The sequence below is a fragment of the Salvia hispanica genome, chromosome 4 (assembly GCF_023119035.1).
Source record: "Salvia hispanica cultivar TCC Black 2014 chromosome 4, UniMelb_Shisp_WGS_1.0, whole genome shotgun sequence".
In the NCBI taxonomy this organism is placed as follows: Eukaryota; Viridiplantae; Streptophyta; class Magnoliopsida; order Lamiales; family Lamiaceae; genus Salvia; species Salvia hispanica.
In genome coordinates, this window is record NC_062968.1 from 30,121,855 (window position 1) to 30,148,784 (window position 26,930).

A 26,930-nucleotide genomic window follows, 5' to 3' on the forward strand; every position below is an offset into this window, starting at 1 on the left:
GTAACTAATATGAAGTGCAAATTATGAAAATTGATGAACAACTTAAGTAAACAAGTAGAGAGCAAATTGAGAGAATGAGGTAGAGAATAGAGAATTGGAGATTGAGAGAGAAATCCTTGTTAACACAAGAATGGGATGAGTAGAAGTGATGAAGAAGGGGGTATTTATAGATAAAAATGGGGGGAAAATCTGATATTAAAAAAAAAAAAAAAAAATTGATATTCAAAATTTGAAAAATTGATCGGAAACCGCCCGGTTTTGGTCGAAACCGGCGGTTTTCCTGACACAAACCGGCAGACCCTACGCCCGAACCCTAGACCTACGCTGAACCCTACGCTTTGAACCGGCGGGAACCGGCGGTTTTAGTGTCGAGGAACCGCCGGTTTTCTAACCGCAAACCGCCGGTTTCCGACACAAACCGGCGGTTAACCGTGCTTTTTTCAGACCTACCCCTGCAACCCTACGAACCTATCGGCGAACGGCTATTTTTCCGGTTAACCGGCGGTTAACCGGTTAACCGGCGGTTCCGAACCGCGGTTAACCGCCGGTTCCGGTTGCATATTTCTTGAACCGTAACCGAACCGTAAAAACCGTGTAACCGGATTTCGAATCGGAACCGTCGTCCGGTTCCGGTTCCGGTTCCGAACCACCGGTTAGAAACCGGCGGTTAACCGGCAGTCCGGTTTGGTTTGGCCATGTCTATGCGTAAGGTTTGCTGCAAGGATTCCACAGCTTCATAAGCCATATCAGGTGTATGCCATCAATTTCTCAAACTAAATGCTGAATTTGGAAAAAAAACAAAAGCCAAAATGCATCCGGTCAAAATTCATGAAAGCAATCGATCCTTTTTTTCAAAATGATCCTAAAACTTTTGACCCTTTTGAATTTTTGTATGTTTAACATTTTATTTTATTTTATTTATATGAAAGTAACGATATTTAAGTGTAAATTTTATCAATGGTTAAATTTTATGTTTAAATATAGCAAATTCTAAATGAGATTCTTAAACTGGGACAAACAGAAATTGCAAAATATGACAAGACTTTTAAACTGGGACAGAGGGAATATAATTTTTATAAATTTTTAATATAATACATTAAAGATATATAAATTATTAAAAATAATATATCAACTAATGAGATTGTCTCATGGTTGATGAAATAAAAAAGAATGGAGATCGGGCTGTTGGTGTTTGCCATGGAAGAGGCCTCGGTCAAGGAGAGAGAAGGGCCTCTTGTTTCAATTTTTGTTTTTTTAATTGAAAATGACGTGGAGGTCGGCCTTGGAGCACCAAAGGTCAAAACATTAGCATAATAAACCACGTATAATTATTGGTTACATAATCCATAACCCTTAGGTCGGTTAGAGCATAGCAGGGCTGTCAAATTTTGCTGATTGGGTCGCTATCGGGTTAATCCAATATCGATCCAATCTTATCGAGTTCCAACCCGACCCAACCCAAATCATCGTGTTCTTATCGGGTTCAACCCAAACAGATTCGTGTCGTTCGTGCGGATTTCGTGTCATCCAAAAAAATATCGATCGCGTCGGATTCGTGCGGATTTTGTGTCATCCAAAAAAATATTGGTCACCTTTTAATGAGAGTGAATTACTACACAATATAAATGTTATACGATAACGACCGACATATGATATTATATAATTCAAATTTGATATTACACGATAAAATAAGATATTACAAAATTAAAATAATTAATTTAAATAATGTTTAAATCCAAATAATAAAATTAAATTATATTAAAATTAAAATCTAACAAATAAAGTTAAAATAATTCAAATAATTTTTTTTGATAAAATTTAAGTATGCAGTAATATTTTTTTATCATAAAAAAATAATTAATAATAGTATTAATCATATTTTTACTAATAAAATTAAAATTATAATATTTTTTAATTAATAAAAATATGTAAAATTAAAATTTAATATATTATTGTAATTAATAAAAAAATCAAAATAATTTTTTTTTTCTTAACGGATAACCCAACCCAACCCAACCCAAAATTAATGACCCAAATCTTAAATGTGCGTGTTCGTGTTGGGTTAACTTTGTGCGGATTCGTGTCGGATCAAAAATTGCCAGCCCCAGACACCATAGAATAATTGTGTTTTTATTGTTTAATATTTAAATTTTGGAATAATTATTGTTTTTTTCCTTTTCTACATTTTACTACTATTAGAGCATCTCCAATAGCGGCTAGCCCACCGGCTAGCCGATTCGCGTCGCTAGCCGGTCGGCTAGCCGAACTATTGGAACCGGCCAGCGGCATTTTGGCATGGAAATCGGCGAGCGCACGCCGATTTCCAGGCGCTGGCCGATGCTCTGGCCGCCATTGTGGCGTGCCGATCGGCGAGCGATCAGCGAGCGCCCATTTTTTATTTTTTATTTTTTTGAAATTTTTTGAAAAACTATATATACGCGATTTTAGTTTCATTTTCATTTGTACCACTTGTTTTAACGAGTTTTCTCTCTCTTAAATTTCTGTACAAGAGCAACATCGAGCGATGAGTAACGCGGGTGGTAGCAGTGGTGGTAGTGGTGGTAGTGGTGGGGATACCGAGGATTACGAACGGCGGATGAACGAGGCTATGGAGGCCTACATGAACCGCGAGATAGAGCAAGTATATGCGAAGGGTCGAACAGCAGGCGGTACCTCGCCCTCCCCGCCGTTGTCCACCGTTGAGCAGTGATTGATCGGGATCACGTAGCCGCACATCGGCGGCTATATGACGACTACTTCTCAGAGAACTTGCGGTTTCCCGCAAACATGTTCAGGCGGCGTTTTAGAATGCGCAGGGAGCCAGTGGAGTTGTTTATGCGTATCGTTGACGCTTTGGAGCGTCGATATATGTATTTCCGCTTCAGACACGATGCGGCTGGCACACCCGGCCACACCCCTATTCAAAAGTGCACGGCGGCAATCAGGCAGTTGGCCTACGGGCGCCGCGGCAGACACATGGGATGAGTACCTCCACATCGGTGAATCGACATCCCACAGGAATATCTGATGTATTTCTGTCAGGGGCGTGATTATAATTTTCCGTGGTCGGTACCTTCGAAGCCCTACCCCCAAGATTGTCAGGATCTGATGCAGATGCACGGGGAGCAGCATGGGTTCCCCGGGATGCTAGGCAGCATAGATTGTATGCATTGGGAGTGGAAGAAGCTGTCCGCACTTTGCACGGAAGGGGGCATACACGGTGACCGAGCTACAAGGAAAGAGAATCCCACGATGATCAAGAGGCCGTAGCTGATTACCGGCTCAATGAATGCGGCATGCGTATTTAGGGGTAGCCGGGTCGAACAACGACCTCAACGTCCTCAACTCGTCACCCCTCTTCAACGAGCAATGTCAGGGTATCGGTCCGGCCGTCTCATTTGTGGCCAACGACAACCGGCATGATATGGGCTACTACTTGGCGGATGGGATATAGCCTAGGTGGCACGTCTTTGTGAAGACGATCAGGCATGCGGCGGATGACGGGAAGGCCTACTTTGCGGAACGGCAGGAGTCTGGCGCGCAAGGACGTGGAGCGCGCATTTGGTGTGCTCCAGTCTCGATGGGCGGCAATCCAAAGGGTCAACGCGTTTGTGGGATGTCGGCTGCATTGGTGATATAATGTACGCCTGCATTATCTTGCACAATATGATCGTCGAAGACGAAGGCGTACAACTGACTAATTGGGCCAATGACGATGAAGCCGGTTCAAGCCACGGAATGGTCACCCCTAACGTACGACGTGGGGTACCTCACGATGAAGTCGGCCGCCTCCAGGCACATGCCGACATGCGCCAAGTGAATGCTCATATTCAACTCCAAAAGGATATAATTGAAGAGTTGTGGGCACGGAAGACTGCACGGCGATAGTTTTTTTTCTTTATTATGTAATTTTTTTTTAAAATGAATGTACTTTTTTTATATGAAATTAATGAATTTTCTCGTATATGTCTCGTAAATTTAATTCCGTAATTTATCGTAAATTTAATTTTGTAAATGTAGTTGTTTTTTTGAATTATTTTTATTATGTGCTAATTTCAAGGCTGGCCTTAAGTGCTAGCCTATTTGATTAAAATGATGATGTGGCGGTGGATTTTTAGTAACATTGATAACATGGCATGGAGAGAGAGCGGCTGGCACGCGGCTGGCCCATTTCTAATATGGTATCAGAGCGGGCCCAAGTCGATGATGGTTTTCTCTTTATCTCTTATCTACCTCACGAGTGGAAGACCGATGTCCTTTCCGGCCCACATCGATGATGGTTCTCTTATCTCTAGCATTGCCTACCCACGTGATGGAACACCGATGTCCTTTTCGATCCACACGTGAGGGGGCGTGTTAAATTCTCTAAATTCTGTCCCACATCGACTTGGTGATGATCCAATCTAATCTATATAAGTGTGGATAACCCTCCCCCTTATGAGGCCTTTTAAGGGGTGAGTGGCTCATTTCTAATATGGTATCAAAGCAGGGCCCAAGTCGATGATGGTTTATCTCTTTATCTCTTCTCTTGCCTACCCACGTGATGGAAGTCTGATGTGTCATTCCGGCCCACATGTGAGGGGGTGTGTTAAAATTCCCTAAATATCTTGTCCCACATCGACTTGGTGATGATCCAATATAATCTATATAAGTGTGGATAACCCTCCCCTTATGAGGCCTTTTAAGGGGCGAGTGGCTCATTTCTAATATGGTATCAGAGCAGGGCCCAAGCCGATGATGGATTTATTCTCTTTATCTCTTCTCTTGCCTACCCACGTGATGGAAGTCCGATGTGTCATTCCGGTCCACACGTGAGGGGGCGTGTTAAAATTCTAATATCTTGTCCCACATCGGCTTGGTGATGATCCTAGCTTCTCTATATAAGTGTGGATAACCCTCCCCCTTATGAGGCCTTTTAAGGAGTGAGTGGCCCATTTCTAATATGGTATCAGAGCGGGCCCAAGTCGATGATGGTTTTCTCTTTATCTCTTATCTACCTCACGAGTGGAAGACCGATGTCCTTTCCGGCCCACATCGATGATGGTTCTCTAGCATTGCCTACCCACGTGATGGAAGACCGATGTCCTTTCCCGCCCACACGTGAGGGGGCGTGTTAAATTCTCTAAATTCTGTCCCACATCGACTTGGTGATGATCCAATCTAATCTATATAAGTGTGGATAACCCTCCCCTTATGAGGCCTTTTAAGGGGTGAGTGGCCCATTTCTAATAGGGTGTGTTAAATTCTCCAAATCCTTATCCCATATCGGCTTGGTGACATCCTATCTATAAGGATGGATAAACCTACGCCTTATGAGACTTTTAAGGGTGAATGGCTTTGACCTATTGACATTGGAGATGCTCTTATACAATTGGCATCTTAACCGTCACACAATCTCCACCATGTCACCACCGGTCATCGCGTCCCTATCTCCCGCCGCCGCTCCGCCTCTACTAAAGTCTCTACACTCAGCAGAACCACCACCTCAACTCTCCCGACCCGAAATCACCTCGATATCGCGCCGCGCAGCCGCCGTTTTGCTCTCCTCAGTCATCATTCCCATCCTCCGACCGCCTCTCGCCTCCGCATTCTCAATCGGCATCTGTACTTCTCATTTTCTCAATTTCATTCGACACATTTCTCATAAACATAGACGTATGGTTCAATTGCATGTCAATTTTTTTTGTTTTTGAACTTCGATTAGCAGGACCGAAGGAGTGGCTTAAGGAGCAGAAGAAGAAGTCGTTTAAATTTCTGTTAGCTCCGGTTGATGCCTCACGCAACATCCTTCAGTCCGCCTACCTTTTGCTCAGTACCTTTTTTTCTCAATTACTATCTTTTCTGCTAATGCCTATTTAGTTCATTATCATTTCTGCTCAATTTTTTTGGGCGTATTCTATTTCTCTAATAATACAAATTCTGATTTTAACTGATGTAGTGAAAAGTGAAGGAGTTTTAGATGAAGGTGAATTGGACGAATTTCAGAATTTGTTGGTTTCTGCAGCTAGAGATTGTGTTCCTCGTGATAGAAGTTCTTTCGTTGAATTACAAGCCAATACTGGAGTAGAGGTATCAGATTGCACCCTTGTTAATTATTTGCTTGCGCTTTTCCTTGTCATTTGTTTCGCCGATTGGATTCTGAGAAATGAGGCTGAAAATTATAGCAGATCAACTGTTAGAGAAAATGGTTAAGTAGAGTTTAACTTGCTCTTGTTCAGTTGAAACAGTTCATCCTGTCATTAGTTTGACAAAATGATTAAGTAGAGCTAGAATTTCTTATCATTTGTTTCGCCTATGTTGCTGAATCCTCATTTGAAGGCTAATTCAGCCCATGTAGAAAGTTTGTTAATCTGAATTAGTCTTCCTGAACAAGGTGTCATGTTTTCGATCAAATTTTGTTTAGCTTCAGCTTAAGTTGGAAAAACCAGAGGTTTTAGCTAGTATTTATGTGTTATGTGAATACATGAGGTGTGCCAGTAATTGTTTCCTGGAAATAATAGGATTAGCATAACATTTAAACGTGAACTTTGAAAATAGTCTCCATGCTATCAAACTCATTACTGGAACTTCCAAGCAAGTCGTGCAATGTCAGAGGTTAAGTGTATTTTTCAAGTAGGATTTATTCTGCATTTCTGAAGAACTCTTCATAGAGCAAAATTAGTGATGACAAAGTAGATCAATAGATGCAAATGGAGAAAGGGAAGTAATATGTTAATTTACTTGCTTTTGAAGAGTTTGAAATTAACTTCTGGAGTCTAAATCATACCTTTAGGTCTGCACATTCCGGTTGATTGTGAAAAATGCAGCGTCCTTGCTTGACGACAACGACCCCCTCAAATTAGAAGCTGAATCCAAGCTCAATGATCTCATAAGGTATGTTTACTTGGTTAGCCAATGGGTCTTGCTTAATGTTGTTGATGCTACAAATCATGTGATCCTATGTAATATGCTTAGAAGACAACAAGCTGCACGTTGATAATCTAGTATCAGCAAATTCATTCTAATGTTTTTCTTGCTGACTGCAGATCATTTTCTTCTCTTAGTGGCATGGCTCGGGAAGAAAGTGTTCAACTTACTTTGAACAGGTTCAATAACCAACTGATTCGATAATCTACCATGCCCCCTTAACTGGCACTCAAATTAATGCCACTAACCAACTTCTCACGTAATCATTTATACATATTTGACAGTGAATATGGTCTGTTCATCTTTTGTGCAGGAAGCAAAGAGTTGTAGATGCACTTAAGGATACCATATCTTCACTAAACAACTTTGAGCAGGGTATCAAGGACTGTCTCCAAGTTTGATCATTCCATTTCTTGCTAATGTTCTTAGCGCGACTTCTTTTTAATGTAAACTAGTACATTGTAGAACAGGTGGTTTATTTACAATTTTAACGCCAACACTGTCTATTGCAATAGTTATGTACTGTTTTAAATATCAGCAAAATGTAGCTTGGGCATATGGACAACCAAATCAAGGTAAATTAACTAATTAAGCACCAGTAGTTTGTTTTAGTTGATTAACCTCGAATAGAAGTTGACAGAACCAAGTTTGATCTCATAAAACCATCTTTTGTTTTCTATAGATTACTAGCAATATGTGATTGGAGTTATTAAGGGTGTTTATTCCATATTTGGCTATCATCTTAAAAATTGTTGAAGTTCCAGCTTACTTGATCTTATGGAAAGAATTTATCCAGTTGAAAGTCGTGTGCCACTTGCGGAGTCTGCAGTAAATTTTGTCATTCATTTTGATTATACTGACGGTCACCGCTAAGATGCTACAAATTGAAGCCAAGGAAACTCTTCAAAAAGTACAGGTAAAGAAAAGATGAAGAACAGTGTTTGGTTATCAATACTAGGAAATGATGCTTTTGGCTTTAAATACTCTACATAACTGTTGATGTATTAAAACGTTATCACATGCTAGCGAATGTGAGGCCAAGAACCTCATTGGGAACAAGGAGTTCCTGATTATAATGCTAAATTGCTAATACCAGATCTTCTGACAGAGCTAGAACTGCAATTTCATCACTGACTAAGCCTGTAATAATACTAGCAAGAAATAGTGCCTATTCATATACTATAAAGTGAAACTCTGATATGTATAGCTTATTACAACAGGAACTCATGAGCTCATGTGATTGGGCGAACCAGAAGCTTGTAACAAATACAAGCGACCACAGGGTGTGCCATCATCTGGGTGAGTTTGAATTGATCTGGGCAAGCTGCGTAGCTTGTTGAACAGATTCAGTGGATCCTGCAATAATCCGAAATGGGCATCTGGATCGCCAATCTGTGAGAGCGTAACATCAGCAAAACCTAGAGATGGAAGTAGTTCATCAGGCCAGTCACAATAGAAAAGGAAGGTGGAGCTGGATAATGCCGTTGCCTGTTTATTCATGAAGTCGGCTAACAGCACAGTTTTGGTATGATTGCATTTTTCTGCAATGATTTTAAGTACTTTCATGGCATTGGTTTGCGAGAGATAGTACAGGATTCCCTCCAAGATCCAGACTGTACTCTTGTTTGGCTCAAATCCTGATGTTTCGAGCTTTTCAAGCCAGTCATCTTCCGTTAGGTCAGCTGCCACTCTAGTCAATGACTTTGCTGTAACGATTGGATGATGATGCTTGTCTCTTGAAGATGCTGCTGCCTCCAGAATTGTGGCTTTTGCATGTAAAACCTCAGGAAAATCAACTTCAAAAACGCTGCTTTCTTTCAAACAGCTTAGGCGATGTGATCTTGCATCCATACCTGCAGGTAAACAACATATTCTTTATTCAAATTGAGTGGTTGTTTTGATTTCTCTTTTCTTGTATTAGTTAGAAATAGTATATCAAAAGAGGGCGTTTGTGCCATTTTTATAGAAAATGGTTTCTCATACTTTTTGAAATTTCTAAAACAAGTACAGAATGGATATATTTCTTTGGCATAGTATGATATAATATGGTAGAGATTCATTTATACAATGCTGCAATTTATGTTGATAAAGCAAAAAAAATTAAAAATTGTTTGAGCATTGTCATACCTGCACCTAGCAGAACAACCTGTGCTCCTCCCCCATCATGTGAGCTCAAAGCCGCCTCAAGCTTTGAATCGAACCAAAGCGTCCTAACAGCAAGAATAACCCCAGAAATCTCCCTGGCATTGTTAAGCCGGTCTTTCTTGATCTTCTCATATATGTTTCTCAGGAACGTCTCGCCAGCAAACAGCTCAGCCAGCGGGTCATGGATCACCTGCTTCCACAATGCCCGCCCAGCCGCTGTCTGGCACGCTGACCGCCTCAGGAAATCCCAGTCGCTCTTGATGGTTGCATGAAGGCCTGCCAGAGGGTCGTTGCTCAGCAGCTCGGACAACCTCAGTTCCGGCCAAGTTTCATCCTTTAGAAACACACTTGCGTTGTCATCATTCGACATGTTGTGCTGCTGCGAATGCTGAACCGTACCATATGCGCCACGGAAGTTAAATGAATGAAGGGAGGTTCTGAGGAGAGAGTGGAGTCAAGATATAGTCATGAGGATAAGGAAAGAGAGCCACACACACAATCAACATGAAAGGTTCTAAGATATCCAGCCTCATTTTGTGTCTAGGGAAAGAGAAAGGTGATGAAGAGTCCACGATCACCTTCATCCATTTGCATAAAAAAGTGGCTGACAAAGGCTCCCACCTTCAAAATGTGGTTCCCACTTCAATACTATTTGTTGAAGATGATGTTTTGTTACGTACTTTATCCTCAGATATTCACATATATATGGGCATGTAAAGTAATCATAATTCTTAAAAAAATAAAAGCTAGGTAACTTTTTCAGGATTTTAATTCCCCAACTTTTCTTAGGTATTTTATCTTAGTTTTAGAATTCTAGACATATTTAGTATTTTATTTTTTTATTCAACTTTGATTAATTATTATTATTATGTTATTAATTAATGCTAAGTAATTAAGAAAATTATTACAAGTTAGAGAAAATTGATAAATTTCATAACATTTGATGAAACAATTAAGTATCGAGGTAGATTCAATATTTAACCCTTACATTTATCATATGGTATATAAATTAACTAATTAAGTATCATGTAATTATGGTAAACTTAAAACTGAAACATAGAAAGAATTACTCCATCCGTCTTTAAAAAGTATGAACTATTTTCTTATTAGTTTGTCCCTGATAAGTATGAACTTTCTAATTTTGAATAGTTAAACAACACATTATCCTTACACATCATTTTATTTACAACTTATACAATTATACTACACTACTAATGACGTGGAATCCACTTGCACTAACACTACTTACACTACCATTTATCTCTCTCATTTTACCAATTATATGTTAAAATCCATGCCAAACAAATGCTCATACTTTTTTAGGGACGGAGGGAAATAAATTTTTGGACTGCTAGTTTTGGGATCTATCATTCATAAAAAAAAGTAAAATAAGATTCTGATAGTGAACAGACCAAAATAGCAAAAGAGAATTTTGTTTGTGGACGTGCGTCTTATATTATTCTCTTTGTCGATGAAATATAGTCTCATTTTTTCCAATTTTTTGGTCTATTCACCAAAATTTTTATTTTTATTTATGAAACTTTTCTTATCACTTTTTTCTGTCTTTTTCTTACCTACTTTGTCAATTGGATATTAAAAACTTATCCTCCACAAATAAAAATGGAGTATTTTAATATTTTTAATGGACAGGGTATTAAAAATTAATGAATCAAATAAGAATTTAAAGATGCTCGCTCGACGCCCATTCATATCGCATCAATTTGAGCTGTTAAAGCCGGGCACTTGTTAAGACCTACGAATGGTGGATATTCAGTTTGGATTATCATTTAAATCACCATCTTTCAACCAAATTCAGAGTAGATATAATTTTCAAAATCATTACCAAAAAAAGTTGATATTATATGATAGAAGAGCTGACAGGTGGACATGTTTAACGTATTGTTAGATTTTACTACTAATTTAAGAGGACCACACTTAACTATTATAGAACAAAGCTATAATCCGATACAAGTCCAACTTAAGAGGACCACACTTATTAAAGAAACAATGTGGTTGTTTGTCAAAAAAAAATTCTCCAAAAGTTAAAGGATTAAATGTTCTGCTTTGATTCATCGGTTGTTTGTCAAAAAAAAAATACTGCCAAAGTTAAAGGATTACATGTTCCGCTTTGATTCATAGCAAATAATACGAGACAATTAAATTCTAAGTATAATAGTACTATATACTATTTAAACATGTGCCAAACTAAATGTTCATACTTTTCGAAAGCAGATAAAGTAATATGAGTATTTCTTAACTTATGCGGAGAATTTTTAAATATCCGTCACCACATAAAACTCCTCAACTATAATGGTACAAATGTAGTACTCCCTCCGTGCAAGAATAAGAGTCTCATTTTTCCATTTTGTTCCGTCCAGTCCACGAATAAGAGTCCTAGTTCATAATTACCAAAAATGGTAAGAAACCTCACATTCCACTAACTCATTTCACTCACATATCATTTAAAACTAATATATACAAGTGGGACCCCTATTCCACTAACTTTCTTCCACCCACTTTTCTTAACATTTCTTAAAACTCGCGCCATTTAGAAACGGGGCTCTTAATCGTAGACGGAAGGAGTAAAAGTTAAAAAAGTAAGAAATACTCCATATTTTAGACAAATTAAATACTAACCACTAGTAAATGAATCGATATTTGTATGAACAGAAATTGTGGCAAGTCACTGGAACGCAAGGCGATAATAGCAGTTTGTAAATGATTATCAATTTCGACGGTAAAATTACCATTTGAACAATACCAATTTATAGCAACGATCTGCTGGGTGGTGAAATTAATAAACACAGTTGAGCAGTAGAAGATGACTAATGTAGCACTGGGACGGGCCGAGCTTTTCGTTTATCTTACCTACCAAACGATGGATTTCATCCATGATAAATCGCTTATCTTATGTACCGAAAGATGGGTTTCGTCCATGATTATATTATCATGGGATAAACTCAACTAGTACTAATTAAAGTTCATAACAACTAAGGCGATTTAAAGCATAACTTCCACAGCTAGTACTATCTTTTTATACAAATGAGACCACTTTAGTCAATTTCACCACACCAGAGGAAATAAACGACTCCAACTTCATGTACACCAAAGTTTACTAAGTAGATTTTTTGTGGACTCGTGCCTCAATCCGAAAAAAACTGGCTACCCCTTCATCCTCTCGCTGGCTAGATCCTCATCCTCGTCATCATCATCTTCGTAATCTTCTTCACTGATCATGTCCTCGTCCTCTATCTCTTCATCCTCTTCATCTTCCACAAGTCTGTCCTTCAACCCCGTGCTCAATATCACAGTTTCCCCCCTGGACTTCTCCATATCTTTCCGGAGCTTCTCCATGTTCTCTTTTTTGCGTTCTTCTTCTAATCGCTCCTTCTCTGCTCGTCTCTTGTCAAGATCAGCCCGGAAAAAAAAGTGATTAGGATGAACCACGGAAATATTACTAGCATATGAAATGGTTTGGTTGGCAGATTAAGAAGTACTTGTAAGTTTCCATGTACTCTTCTGCACTGGCTTCAATAGTCTTAAAGAAGGCATCCATCCCTGAACCAGTGATTGCAGACACTCCAACTGATCTCAGATGACTATAGAACTCCTCCAGTGATAGGGAGAGACTACGGGTCAGGGTCGATGTATAAGAATGATCGGAATCTAGTGCCGCGTGAAATACCTCAAAATCTTTCATCCACTGCATTTACAGTCAAACATATAATAAGCCAAAGCTAGTGTACAAACTCCAACTTAAAAATAGAAAATATTAAGTGATGCCATATAGTGGAATACTTCAGTTGTCGGGAAGGGAAAACATGAAAGTAGAAACAACAGGGTAGCCATAAGCAATTCTAAGGTGCAAATATACAGGCCTGAAATAAGTTAAAGAGGAATGCAGCGGTGTGTGCATGGAAAGGAGTAAGGGCAGATAACACGTAAAATATACCTCCAATGCGAACTCATGCTGTGCCACATCTGTCTTGTTGAACACCAAAACCAGTGGCAACTGTGTCTTGTAGAGGATGCTACATGCATAGAGCATATTACTCATGAAGGTAGCTGGGCTAGCTGAACGTGGCGTATCAACAACATAAGCTATAACGGTGGGAAATGTTGATGCAAAAGCTTCTGTTATAATTGCTCCAGATGCAGACCAAGTGAAAATCTCGATTTGGCTAGGAGTGTCCACAAGCACATAGTCAAGCACATCTGCTCGTCTCTCTATCATTGATATGACCTACAGTTCCAAATAAGCAATTAAAGCAACACCTTCCCTCTCCTAATTGAAGATTTGATAACCAAAATTACACACAGTGCATATAGCAAACTGCATTTGCTAAATACTGAATCAACAAAATAGACCATTATAGAAATTTTATCAATTTAATGATGTCGTTGACTAAGCAGATACTTTGTATTCAGTATTCACCAATCACCACAGAGCAAGCTGGTTTAAACTTCATTGGAAACTCTATGAGTTTCTTAATTGAGCTTCACTTTGCTAAATTAAGGTTTCTGATTAAGTCACAATGTATGGAATCCATCTGAAAATGGCCTAATCTGAGCCGAGTTCAAACATTGATGGAAACCTGGAAGGAACTTCAAGGCCTTTGATGGATATTGACTCAAGTAGGTCAAGAACACATCAAAACAAAATAAAATAAAAGTCACATGGTAGGAATGTTCATATTTAAATAACAATTTGATTGCACTTCTGTAAACATGCCCAATATTAAGACCTATTCAAATTGACCACTTTTCTCAAATGAATTCATCTAAAATCAGAAGAACAGTGGAGGAACATGCAGCAATCACTTCCATATATGAATAGACCGGCTCAATTCACAAAATAGCAAAGGCACTAAATACACAAGTTTGAGTTTTCAGAATAACTGCTTGCTAGACCGGCTGGTGAATGGTATCAAGAAACCTGGGTTGTAAGGAATAAGCTGCACAAATTTATATTTTCATTTCAAGAACATCCCTTAAGGCATATTGTATACTGATTATCATAAGACATGTGGCGTAAAAGACCCACTGTTAAAAGTTAAAACATGAAAGGAACTTCATGAAATTTTTACCTAGTCAAACTTTGTAGCAAACAGATTAAGTGAAGTCAAAATTCCTCCATTTGGCCCAAGATTGAACTGCTTCATGACATCCTTGTATCGAACAGTATCTCTGATGTCAATGTTCGCACCATAAGGAAGTGTCAGGATGGCAGGATCAAGATTCATAACATAGCCTCGAATATTTGATGCCATAGTGTGGCTGACTAGCCGGTGAAGAAATGTAGTCTTTCCACATCCTAGACAATATGATGATGAATAGTCAGAGTATAGTCATGGTAGTGAAAGTAAAAGGAAAAGATAAATAGGTAAATGAGCGGATTTTTCTTTACAAGCCATCTAACCACAACTATACTGATAACTGGTTTCTTCTTGAAGCTAGAGGATGGCTCTACAATATTCAGCTGCTCCATTGTTTTGGATATGTTGGCAGCAGCATCTTTAATCTTTTAAACACACAAATTGATCACATGTCATTTAACGAGTAAAGAATTAAGATATAGAGGATACAGATGAAGAATTCACAGAATCACAAATAAAATATTTACTGTGTATCAACTGATGCAGCATTTTCAGGTGCTTTTGAGTCGATGTCCATATCTCGTAGTTTTATAAAACTCTGAAGCTCAACCTATAAGAACATTGTTTAAGTAAGCGACGTAAACCACAACCTATACATAATTCTATCAAAGAGTCACAGAATGCAAAATAAAAGCATCTTCATGCTCCCAATCCCACAAGATTGCTCACCATAAGACATAAAAATAAAATGAACCTAAAGGCAATAACAACCACGATTGCTAGCAACTATACTAAGGCACGACCATGCAATTAATAGATGCTAGTAATGAGGCGGAAGCTATCTACATATGCCAAAAACTAATTGAACTGTCATCTATGAATTGTACAAAAAATGCATCACCAAAAATCTGCAAACAGAAGGGAACTCAAACCGAAAAATGCATTTGAAGAATACTTTTCCAGTCCTGTTTGAGCTCAGCTTATCAAAAACTTGAGAACACATAACTCGAGCTCAAGTAACCGTTCCCGAAAAAAAAATTACAGACCGAGAACTTCACATGAACCAAAGCAACGCTATTTAACTCATACAGGTGTTGAAATTAAGTCAGAACACGGAAATCCTTTCTGAAATGCATAAACCCTATGATAAATGACCTGATTTTAGGGCATTGTTGTGGATGCGAAAACCAACCTTAACCGAGGAGCGGTGGCCAACGAGTCGAAAGCGTTCGAGGGAGGAAAAGAGATGAGGATAAGCGGAACCGGCGAGGTGTGGCGGCCGCGGCGGGATGAGGCGGCAGCGGAGCGTGTGGGGAAGAAGGGTTCTTTCAATTATGGGGTGTTGGGGGTTTTGGAGGCTTTCTATTCTTTTTATAGTATATCAAAAAAAAGTGTTAGCGCCAAATTTATTTTTCAATTACTAATTTCACATCTATACTATTCCATCCTCTTGAGCATTTCTAATTCGTATTGAGATTTTATATCGTAGTACTCCCTCCGTCCTAAGGAAGATGATCCCTTTTTTGGGCGGCATGGGATTTTATGCAGTTATATTTTGTGTGTTAAGAGGAGAGAATAAAGTAAGAGAGAGGGAATAAAGTAGAGATAAAGGTGTTTCCATTTTAAGTAATGGGTCATCTTAGTTAGGACAAACCAAAAAGGAAAGTGGGTCATCTTCAATGGGACGGAGGGAGTATTATTTTATGAGTAAAGTGGAGAGAATAAATGAAAAGAGATAAAAAAATTAAATGAATGATATTTCTATATTTAGAAATGTGTTACTTACAGTAGGACCTAAAGAAAATATTTCACTTAGAGTGAGATGGTGAGTATAATTGAATATTTTTCTGAAAATTTTCAAAAATGTCATCCACGTTAGTTTTGGCAGCACGATCTAAACATTGTAATTCTAATGCAATTAATTCAAAGAACTTCATTGTTTCCAAATTAATTAATACAATTAATTAAATCTTCAGATTTAGTTAAAGCATAGAACTTTATAAAGCAAACATCACGTAACATATATGTATTTTATTAAAGTCAAATGATTTTTTAAAGTCTTATGAGCATATTATATTATTTCTAAAATGGTAATTTTCGCACGCTATTTGAGACCCAGATAGAAAGTCAAATTAAGGATTTAAGAAAACAAGTTAAAATTCGAGGCCCCACTAGATTAATAATCTAATACTAATAAAATTTGAGTTCTAGTGTGGGAAGAGTCCCTACTCGTACTAGTGCACACAAATGGATATTAGGCGCCATCCTTCGATCAGTGATCGTCGTGGAATGTAACCACATTCCCGGTTCACAAATGTTCAGATACGGTACATGTAAAAGATACTTAGATTGTGCAGTTGATTATTACGAACGAAATATTTTAGTGTACTCAAACCTTTTTAAAAGATAAAACAACTCATTTAATGATAGCTTAACAAAACTTCTTTTACCGAAAACATATCTTTTGGCATGTGTTCACTAAGTATACCAAATATCCAGTCCTTGATAGTATGATTTTAAAATGTACAAATTGAGAGGTAATGACGAAGGAAGATGTTGAGCAGAGATGCTAAGTGTCTTTCGATTAAATAATGTTGTATGGATCATGTCTCCGTGATGTTATTCGCTCTTAAAACTCTTCCCCTGTAAGTTAAATGCAAGTAAGCCCAAAGGAGAAATTGTGGAGCAACTTTTGAAGTTGCAAGTAAGCCCAAAGGAGAAAGAAGAAAGCTCGAGCAATGGTGGTGGCCCACAAGGAAGAGGTCGTGGACAAAGACAAGACCGTGGTCGTGGTCGTGGTCGTGGTCGAGGATATGCTCGTGGACGTGGTCGAGGATATGCTCGTGGACGTGGCTGTGGACGAGGATACTTTTCAAACAATGAAGAAAGAAAAGAGTTCCCAAATATGGGACGAGGAAGGAGCAATCCACAGTCGAGGTACGATAAATCTTTAATAGAGTGTTATAATTGTCATAGATATGGGCACTATGCTTCCGAGTACAGAGAGACAAAATCAAAAGTTGAAGAGAAGGCCAATTATGTGGAGAATGCGAATGAAGAAAATGGATGTGTTCTTCTAGCCTAAAAAGGAGAAGCTGGAAGAAAAGATGATATGTGGTACCTCGACACCGGAGCGAGCAATCATATGTGCGGGAATAGGAGCATGTTCGTGGAGCTTGATGAATCAGTAAGTGGTAACGTCTCATTTGGTGATGAATCTAAAATTTCAGTTAAAGGAAAAGGCAAGATTCTAATTCGTCTAAAGAATGGAGCTCATGATTTCATTTCTAACGTATATTACGTGCCCAATATGAGAAATAATATATTGAGTCTTGGACAACTCTTAGAGAAAGGTTATAACATTCATATGAAAGATTATAGCCTTTCAATAAGAGATGACAAAAATGATTTAATTGCCAAAGTGTCAATGTCCAAGAATATGATGTTTCAATTAAATGTTCAAAATGATATGGTGAAGTGCCTTCAAGCATGTTATAAAGATAAGTCTTGGCTATGGCATCTTCGATTTGGGCACCTGAATTTTGGTAGCTTGAAATTGCTATCAAATAAAGAAATGGTACGAGGATTACCACCCATCGAGCACCCCGATCAACTCTGTGAAGGATGCTTAGTTGGGAAGCAATTCAGAAAGCCGTTCCCAAAGGAGTCAAGTTCGAGAGCTCAGAAGCCATTGGAGTTAATCCATGCAGACGTGTGTGGACCAATCAAGCCAACCTCCCTCGGTAAAAATAACTATTTCCTACTTTTCATTGATGATTTTTCAAGAAAAACGTGGGTATACTTCTTGAAGCAGAAATCAGAAGCATTTGATGCCTTCAAGAAGTTCAAGGCTGTCGTCGAGAAAGAAAGCGGTCTACAAATCAAAGCAATGAGGACCGAACGAGGTGGAGAATTCACATCTAGGGAGTTTCAAGAGTTTTGCAAAGAAAACGGAATTCGGCAGCTATTGACGGTCCCAAGATCCCCCCAGCAGAATGGAGTTGCCGAACGAAAGAACAGGACTATCGTCGAGATGACTCGAAGTATGCTGAAGACGAAGAATTTGCCCAAAGAGCTATGGGCAGAAGCAGTGGCGTGCGCGGTGTACCTGTCTAACAGGTCTCCAACAAAAAGTGTGTGGGGGATGACTCCTCAGGAAGCTTGGAGCGGGAGAAAACCAGGAATCGCCCACTTGAGAGTATTCGGGAGCAAAGCCTATGCACATGTACCGGATCAGACGAGGAGTAAACTCGATGACAAAAGCAAACCATTCATCTTCATCGGGTACGACTCTAACACTAAAGGTTATAAGTTATATGATCCAACTTCGCAGAAAATTGTGATTAGCCGAGACGTAGAGTTCGATGAAGAAGAAGTATGGGATTTCAGCTCGGCCAATGACTTCACCTTCACACCCCCATTTGGAGATCAAGGAACAATCGAGCCGGTGACAGAGGTGCAACAAGAACAAACAACTCCACCTACATCTCCCACATCAGCTGTCAGAGGCTCGCCACCATCTTTATTGAATGAAAGAGCAACACAACGCACACGAAGTTTGGGCGAAGTGTATGACGACACCCCAAGGTTAGAAGATCTCACCTTATTTTGCTTATCTGCTGATTGTGAACCAGAAAAAGCTACAACAAGGGAAAAGTGGCGAGTTGCGATGGATGAAGAGATCAAAGCCATAGAGAAGAATGACACGTCGGAGCTCGAGTGGCCACAAAAGGAGCGAACAACTATTTGTGTGGATAACAAATCGGCGATTGCACTATCCAAGAAGCAAGTGTTCCACAACCGAAGCAAGCATATCGACACCCGCTACCGTAAGAGAATGTGTTGCAAACCAGGAGATTCAAGTCGAGTATATGAAATCGCAAGATCAAGTTGCCGATATTTTCACAAAGCCCCTCAAGTACGAAGACTTTATCAAGTTAAGGATGTTGCTCGGGATGACAAATCAAGTTTAGGGGGGTGTTGGAATATTAAAATATAAACTTGATTTTGTAAATATCTAGATATTATACAAATATCTAGATATTATGTAGAATTATCTAGAATTGGGGTTGAAAATATCTAGATATTTTGGTAGAATTAACTAGAGATAGAATTCTCTAGAATATAGATATTTAGAATATAAAATAATTAAGTAGGAGAATATCTGGATATTTTAGTAGAAATATCTAGATATTTTAATATCTAGAAATTTTAGTCTAGATTTTTATGGAGAAAAATCTAGATATAAAATATTAAAGAATATAGTGGAGAATTCTAGAATAGGAAGGGATGCCTATAAGTAGAGGGTAAGTTGTAATATTTTGAGGAAGTTGAGAAGTTGAGTGAAGTTGAGAAAGTTTGAGAAATTGAGTGTTCTTTCCTTCCCCACATCAAAACATCTCCTAAATCATTTCCCACATATTCCCCTCATTCTCCTCTCAAATATTTCCTCCAAACTAAATTACTCCTCCAACATATATCCTATATATTTCCAACATAGCACTGCCCCAAACTCACTGAATGGGTGAAGAGGTGCTTGGAGATAGACTTCGTGTCCGAATCCTTGGCTGATCCGGCCAAGGTTTATGACTTTGTTTTAGTGATATGGAAGGTGCTCGGCCTCCACATCCCCTAATAATTACTAAGTACTACTGGAGTACTAGTATTTTTTGTGGTTGAGATATTATAAGTCGCCCAACCACACATGTATCCTGGAGTACTAGTATTTTCTGTGGTTGAGATATTATAAGTCGCCCAACCACACATGTATCCTTATCTGTTCAAATTATCATAATTCAAATCTGGAATTTCTGTATTTTTTTTACTGCAGTTGGTGAGTTTTAGTAGTATTAACCTTATGTGGTTAAGTTAAGTAAATGTTTATTGTTATCCGAAATCATTCCAAAAGACTTCAACTTCTTTGTTATCTCTCTCAATTCGGAGTATCTTCTATCTCCCTTTGGATTAATTAGTGGCAAGCCCTCCATGTACATTTGTATTAGAGTTTTATAAGCTTTTCGTTTAATCATATCGTCTTTAGAGATATAATATTTTGTTGGAAATAATATTTGAAATGAGGTTATATTTATAGGATTTTGAATTTAGAATACAAAATTTAAATTTTGACAGCCTATTATCCACCCACGAAACCACCCCCACCCAAGCGCCACGATGCACGTTCACAAGGCGGGGCAAGCAGCGCCATTGGCTGTGTATTATCTGGAAGGAAAAAAAAGAAGACTGGTCAGCGCACTTCAGCTCAACCAATTGTGATACGACAAATGTAGCAAGTTTCAAAAGGTGTGGGCTCACCACAGCATATTCTGCCCAGTTACTCCCTCATTTTTTTTTAAATAGCAATTCTTTCAGATTGGCGTTTTGTCCCCAAAGATAAAACGGTTACATCTCTGGTGAAGCAGCACATCAGCAGAGTTCCGGCGAACTGGATGGAGGAGAGGGCAAAGCATTCGACAGAAAAACAATGTAGAGAGAGGAGAGAGCGTATGATGCAAATGCTATGTGAATTCTAGTTTCTGGTGTGTCTATAATGACTAGCCTATTTATAGGCTCAGTCCACTGCAGGGGTCAACACAGTCTTGATAGTTGTCATCATGGTGAGGCTGTAACGGTCGGGCGTTACAAGCCGTTACGAGCTCAGAGCTGGAGAGGTTGAATCTAGACGCGTCTAGCTTCATTCACGATGTGGACTATCACGTGTCAGCCACGTTGGCTTTACCGCTTCATCCTAACGAGATGTCATCCCGCTTGGCTTGCTGACGTGGAAACGGTGGTGGTCTAAAAAGAACTAGACCTACTAGCCTTGGGTCAAGCCCAAGCACCAAGTCCACGACCAGGCCCAAAGACCAATAGCCAGGCGGCGCGCGCATGTGGGCTCTATAGCCCATCTTAGTCCACTATAATTATTACATGTAATAATCCTTCTTATTAAATACTTGATTAATAAGATTGTAACTTCCAATGTGGGATAATTAACTCTCTTAATTATTCTCATAGCTTCTCTCATAGCTCATTTAATTAGTTTGCAATTTTGCACAACTTTAATCCATTATTTTTCACTCACCGGGAATCGGATTTGAGAAAATGAATATACCACGGTCATCTACTCCGAACGTAGATCGACGCTATATCATTTAGTTTCACAAAATTAAATGTCTCATTGAAATTATAATTGGTCAAAGTCCATTGACCGAGCGATTTCAACATGCTGATCATATCTACTTTCTACTACATTGAATATATATCAAAGTATTATGAAAATTCCCATTTGCAATGGTTTTTCTATTATTATTATACACCTCAAACTATATGGTAATTAAAATGATTTAAATGTTACAAATCAATAAATTTCAACATTTGTTGAGTTCTTATCATATATTGTATACTTATTTAAAAAGGTTATTTACACTTGGTAACCTTAAATTATAAATATAAAAAACCGTATACATAAAAATAAAGCATAGTCAATAGTATAAAAAATTAGTAAGAGATATTGGTCTCCCTCAAACTATGAATTTGGTAATAAATCGATTTATTTCAGGATAATTAGACAACTTCATATAAAATATTCCTATTTCATTTGGTTATGTATAGAAATCATTAAATTTGCATATATGAAGTATAAAAGGTTTCATCGTTATTTCATTTTTTATATAAAAAGTTATATCGTTGCTTCATGTTCATACTAAAAATTTCATTATTGTTTCATAGATGGGGCAATTGTATTGTATTTGATTCAAGAGTCACAGATTGCACGTAGTCTATAATGACAGTAGTCTATAATGACGAGGTTGACGTCACGAAATGGAAACTACACATATTTTTATGGACGGAGGGGGTAAAGTTTTAGGCTGAAGACATAAATGTGTTAGATGGTTCAAAAAAAATTGAGATGACTATTTAATCTCCAGATTTATTTAAGTTCTCAGATAATTAATTCAAAGAAACGAGTGTTTCCAAATTAATTAATGCAATTAATTAAATCTCCTAATTTAATTAAGGCATATAACTTCATAAATTCATTAAGACCGAGACAAAGAATAAAGTAAACATCACGTATAATATATGCATTTTATTTAAGTCAAGTGATTTTTTAAAGTCTGATCATCATGTTATATTTTTTCTAAAAAGGTCATATTCGCAGGCTATTTGAGATCGAAATGGAAAGTCAAGTTAAGGATTTAAGCGAACAAGATAAAATTCAAATCCTCACTAGATTATAAGTAAAGGCCAAAACTGGTCCTGAACATATGGTCATTTTTTATGATTTTGGTCCTAAACTTTATCTTTTGGATTTTAGGTCCTGCACATTTCAAATCGGATCACAATTGGTCCTCCGTTAACAATTCCGTTAATATTTAACAGGCAATGGTATTAAATCCGATTTTGACCAAATTAAATTGTTATATATGATTAATTACTCCCTAATTTCATCTTCTCCCTCTCTTCTCTCTCACATCATGTTCGCCGCCGTCGCTGCTTCTTTGTCGCCGCGAGTCCAGTTAGAGCAGCTGCGGTCAGCCACCGTCAGCCCATCTTTCACTCTTCCCCCTCCGATTCTCCCCTTCTCTGTCACACCTCCGTCACTCTCTCTCGCCGACATACCGTCGCCACTGCAAGCATCGCCGTTGTTGCACTCTTGGAGTTTCACAAGCCCGCTGCTGCAAGGCTGCTGATCTGAGTAGGAGTCGTCGCCGTCCAGCCCTGCATCAACTTGGTTTGAAATCGAGATGGAATTGAGAATCCTCATTGCTTATTTTCGACTCACAAAACTCTGCTTTCACTCGGGGCTAGGGCTGGTCTCGATGCACCGAACAGCAGCCCGATTTCGAGCAGGAGACGACGGGTGCTGGAGCGATGGCGACCAAATCGCCGAGAAAAAGTTGGGTAAGGGGTTGTCTGACCAGGAAGGCCAATGACGACGATGCTGACGGAGAATCTGTAGTCGGCAGCGACTTCGTCGTCGAGAGTGAAGGAAAGGAGAAGGAGAGGGCGAAGAATTGGAGTGGTTCGCTGATTTGTGAAGGAGAAGGAGAGGGCGATGAGGAATCAGAATTAGGGAATTAATAAGTGTGTTAAAAATCAGAATTAAAATTCTAATTCGGTTAAAATTGGGTTAAACCCGTTGACTGTTATAAAATTAACGGAACTATTGACGGAGGACCAATTGTGATCCGATTTGAAATGTGCAAGACCAAAAAATTCAAAAAATAAAATTTTGGACCAAAATCATAAAATGGTCATATGTTCAGGACCAATTTTGACCTTTACTCCTAGATTAATAATCTAATCTAATACTTATAAAATTAGAGTCCTAGTGTGGGACGAGTCCCAACTTAGTAGTGCACACAAATGGGTATAGGATGTCATCCTTCGAGTTCGTCGGTTCTGTGATCGTCGTAAAACATAACCACATTCCTAGTTTACAAATGTTCAGATACGGTGTATGTTAAAGATACTTAGATTACGGAGTTGATTTTTACGGATGAACTATTTAGTGTATTCAGATATTTTTAAAAGATAAAACAGCTTATTTAATGATGGGTTAACAAAACTTCCTTTACCAAAAACATATCTTTTGGCATGTGTTCATTGAATATACCAAATATTCAGTCCTTCATATGTTTTAAAAATTTACAGATTGAGAAGTGATGACAAAGGAAGATGTTGAGCAGAGAAGCTAAGTGTCTTTTGATAAAATAATGTTGTATGGATCATGTTTCCATGCATGATGTCATTTGTTCTTAAACTCTTCCCCTGCAAGTTAAAAACTTGTGTTATTTACTTCATGTGTGAATAAGCCGTTACTTGATATTCTAAAGTCAATCCCAATTATTTCAGTTTATAATCAATTATATGGATGTTTCCCAGCTTGCTCAATCCTCTCATAGTCATGGTATCCCAAGCCTGCTATCACTAGTAAGTGCGATCGTGTCAAGGGGTGGAAAGGAGCGCCATGACAAAGAGAAGAAAAAGAAAGGGGAAGAAGATATGGGAATTTAGTGCTTAAGTTTTTTTAAATCTCATTTATTAATTTGTATATATATTTTGCATTTTAATTTTAGTTCTTTTAATATTTTTTAATTTCAATTATTAATATGTGTATTTTATTGTATTTTAATTTCAATTACTAATTTGTGCATTAAATTTTGATTATTTAACTAATTACATATTTATTATATGTATTTTGAATAATTAGTACTATAAATTAATGTGAGGGGGGTATGGGGAGGGGTACGAGGAGAGGCGTGAAGAAAAATGAGAAACTCTATTGTTTTGAAAAGAGAAAGCGGCTAGCTGTATTACTATAAGTGATTGGCTTTTGACAACCAGTGGGTTAAGGCCTTCCTCTTAAAGGACTATTTTGTATCCTAATTTAACTCCCTCGCATGATGTCGTAACGTGGGGACTCAGCCTTTTTTTTTTGCTGCAATAAGTGATATGATTGCAGAATATATTACACCGACACTTTACCTCATTATATATTAGACTACTGAAGCATAAAGAAGGGGACATAAAACTGATTTCATATCCATTAGCCAACAACTCAACACGGGACCATTTTCTGTAACAATAACAAGAATCAGATATTCTTGAATCCATCTCCTTTCATCACGTCGTTGATCGCTCCATCATGACTGTTTGTGATTAGGGGTGAGCAAAAAATCAAAAATCGAATATCCGAACCTAACCAAACTGAAAATTTTAAATTCGGTTCGGCTTTAAAAATATAAAAAATTTGGTTTTTCGATTCAGTTCAGACGAAAAATAATAAAAAAACTGAAAAATCGAATTATATTTTAAATATAATATTATATATATTTATTCTATTAATTTAATATATTACTACCTCTGTCCCCTATTAACAGTCACACTTTTCCATTTCGGTCCGTCCTCAATTAAGAGTCACACTTCATTTTTACCATAAATGGTAAGTAGGTCCCACATTCTACTAACTCAATTCACTCACATTTTATTATAAAACCAATATAAAAAAATGGGTCCCACATCCCACTAACTTTTTCAAACCAACTGTTCTTTATATTTCTTAAAACCCGTGCCCGGTCAAAGTGTGACTCCTATGGGGGACGGAGGGAGTATATAATATATATTCTTTTAATATATTTTATATAATATGTATTATATATATTCTATTAATTTTATATTACATATATATATATATTAATATATAGTCCATATATTTTTCGGTTTTTTCAATTTTTGAAGTTCGGTGTTCGATTTTTCGGATTCGGTTCGGTTTGGGTTTTGAACTAAATTCGGTTTTGGTTCAGTTTGAGCAAAAAATCGAATCAAAACCTGAATGATCACCCCTATTTGTGATTTTTTCATGAGCTGGAATGTGCTTATTACTCGACATATGTCCATCATCTGAGGCATCAATCTGTTCAACTTCATCAGGTATCTTTACATCTCCAATAAGGTGACGTCCAACGTGAAAATTGTGTACTAACGAAAAAAAAGAGGATAATGATGAGGGGTAAAATGTGGAGTAAAAAAATATAAATATACGGAATATGCTAAAAAGTGAAAAAGAAAGTCTTTATATTTACTGGAGTAGTATTTTATACCGCTTACTCTCTATAAGAATACATAACAGCAAACTTCAATCTGAGAGAAGTAAAAGAGAGAGAAAAGAAATGGGTGAGAAGCTGATTCTGCTGGATCATTTTGCTAGCTCGTTCGGAATGAGGGCGAGAGTAGCGCTGGCAGCAAAAGGCGTGGCATACGAGTACAGCGAGCAAGACCTGTTCAACAAAAGCCAGCTTCTTCTCGAATCCAACCCCATTCACAAGCAAATCCCCGTCTTGATTCACAACGGTAAACCTGTCTGCGAGTCTCTCATCATTCTTGAGTACATCGACGAGGTTTGGAACAAAGAATACCCTCTTCTGCCTCCCCATCCCTACCAGCGAGCTCAAGCTAGGTTCTGGGCTGATTACATCGACAAAAAGGTTTCTGTTCTTTATCAGTTTGGAATTATATGATCAAAAATGACTAGTCATCATGTTTGTGTTACAGTTGTATGGTGCTGGAAGGAAGATCTGGAGTACGGGCAGCGGGGAAGAGCAGGAAGCGGCGAAGAAGGAGTTGGTTGAGACTCTGAAGCAGATGGAATCGCAGCTGGGAGAGGAGGCCTTCTTCGGGGGCGAAAGGCTGGGGTTTTTGGACGTGGCGTTGATCGGGTATTCCAGGTGGTTCCACACCTACGAAATGTGCGGTGGTTTCAGCATTCAAGAGCATTGTCCCAAACTCACTCAATGGGTGAAGAGGTGTTTGGAGATAGACTTTGTGTCCGAATCCTTGACCGATCCGGCTAAGATTTATGGCTCGATGGTAGAGTATAGGAAGGACGTGCTCGGCATCCACACCCCCTAGTTAGTAATTACTACTCCATCTCTTTTGTTTTCTGTGGTTGAGATCGCCCAACCACATGTATCCTTATCTCTTCAAATAAAATGTACTACTCCTACTACTTACGCTCAATAATTGAAATCTGGAATTTCGAGAATTTTTCTACTACAGTTAGTGAATTTTAGTAATATTAAACTTACGTGGTAAAGTAATTATGCTTTTATATTAAATTGTTATCCGAAATCTTCCCAAAGCCTGCAATGCCTACCGTGGATTTTTATCTCTCAATTATTGGCAAGCCCTCCATGTGCATTTTTAGAGAGATGGAGTAAAATTTTGATGGAAATAATATCTGAAATAAAAGTGAAATGAGGTTATATTTAAACGATTTTG

General features: G+C 38.2%; 4 protein-coding genes and 1 long non-coding RNA gene across 5 annotated transcripts; 3 read left to right on the forward strand and 2 right to left on the reverse strand.

Moving 5' to 3' along the window:
- The first annotated feature begins 5,374 nt into the window (after positions 1 to 5,374).
- LOC125223556 lies at positions 5,375 to 7,403 on the forward strand. Its single transcript, XM_048126756.1, has 6 exons — positions 5,375 to 5,604; positions 5,705 to 5,812; positions 5,939 to 6,069; positions 6,773 to 6,873; positions 7,026 to 7,085; positions 7,220 to 7,403. The coding sequence occupies exons 1-6, from the start codon at positions 5,403 to 5,405 to the stop codon at positions 7,305 to 7,307; spliced, it is 690 nt and encodes a 229-aa protein (XP_047982713.1). The 5' UTR covers positions 5,375 to 5,402; the 3' UTR covers positions 7,308 to 7,403.
- Positions 7,404 to 7,834: 431 nt separating this feature from the next.
- Positions 7,835 to 9,421, reverse strand: LOC125223551 (putative S-adenosyl-L-methionine-dependent methyltransferase MAB_0213c). The gene is made up of 2 exons (XM_048126749.1): positions 9,034 to 9,421; positions 7,835 to 8,759 (listed from the first exon to the last, which is right to left on the reverse strand). Exons 1-2 carry the CDS (start codon positions 9,419 to 9,421, stop codon positions 8,131 to 8,133), a joined length of 1,017 nt encoding a protein of 338 aa, XP_047982706.1. The 3' UTR covers positions 7,835 to 8,130.
- LOC125223563 lies at positions 8,630 to 9,816 on the forward strand. The gene is made up of 2 exons (XR_007176741.1): positions 8,630 to 8,765; positions 9,197 to 9,816. It is a non-coding gene; the product is annotated as an uncharacterized LOC125223563 (long non-coding RNA).
- Positions 9,817 to 12,050: 2,234 nt separating this feature from the next.
- LOC125223552 (GPN-loop GTPase QQT2-like) lies at positions 12,051 to 15,475 on the reverse strand. The gene is given in 6 exon segments (XM_048126750.1): positions 12,051 to 12,451; positions 12,549 to 12,754; positions 13,004 to 13,294; positions 14,139 to 14,365; positions 14,675 to 14,757; positions 15,340 to 15,475. Coding segments are annotated over 5 exon segments (984 nt in total). The 5' UTR covers positions 14,697 to 14,757; positions 15,340 to 15,475; the 3' UTR covers positions 12,051 to 12,213.
- Positions 15,476 to 25,762: 10,287 nt separating this feature from the next.
- Positions 25,763 to 26,694, forward strand: LOC125223555 (probable glutathione S-transferase parA). Its single transcript, XM_048126755.1, has 2 exons — positions 25,763 to 26,137; positions 26,205 to 26,694. The coding sequence occupies exons 1-2, from the start codon at positions 25,823 to 25,825 to the stop codon at positions 26,559 to 26,561; spliced, it is 672 nt and encodes a 223-aa protein (XP_047982712.1). The 5' UTR covers positions 25,763 to 25,822; the 3' UTR covers positions 26,562 to 26,694.
- Positions 26,695 to 26,930: the final 236 nt, after the last annotated feature.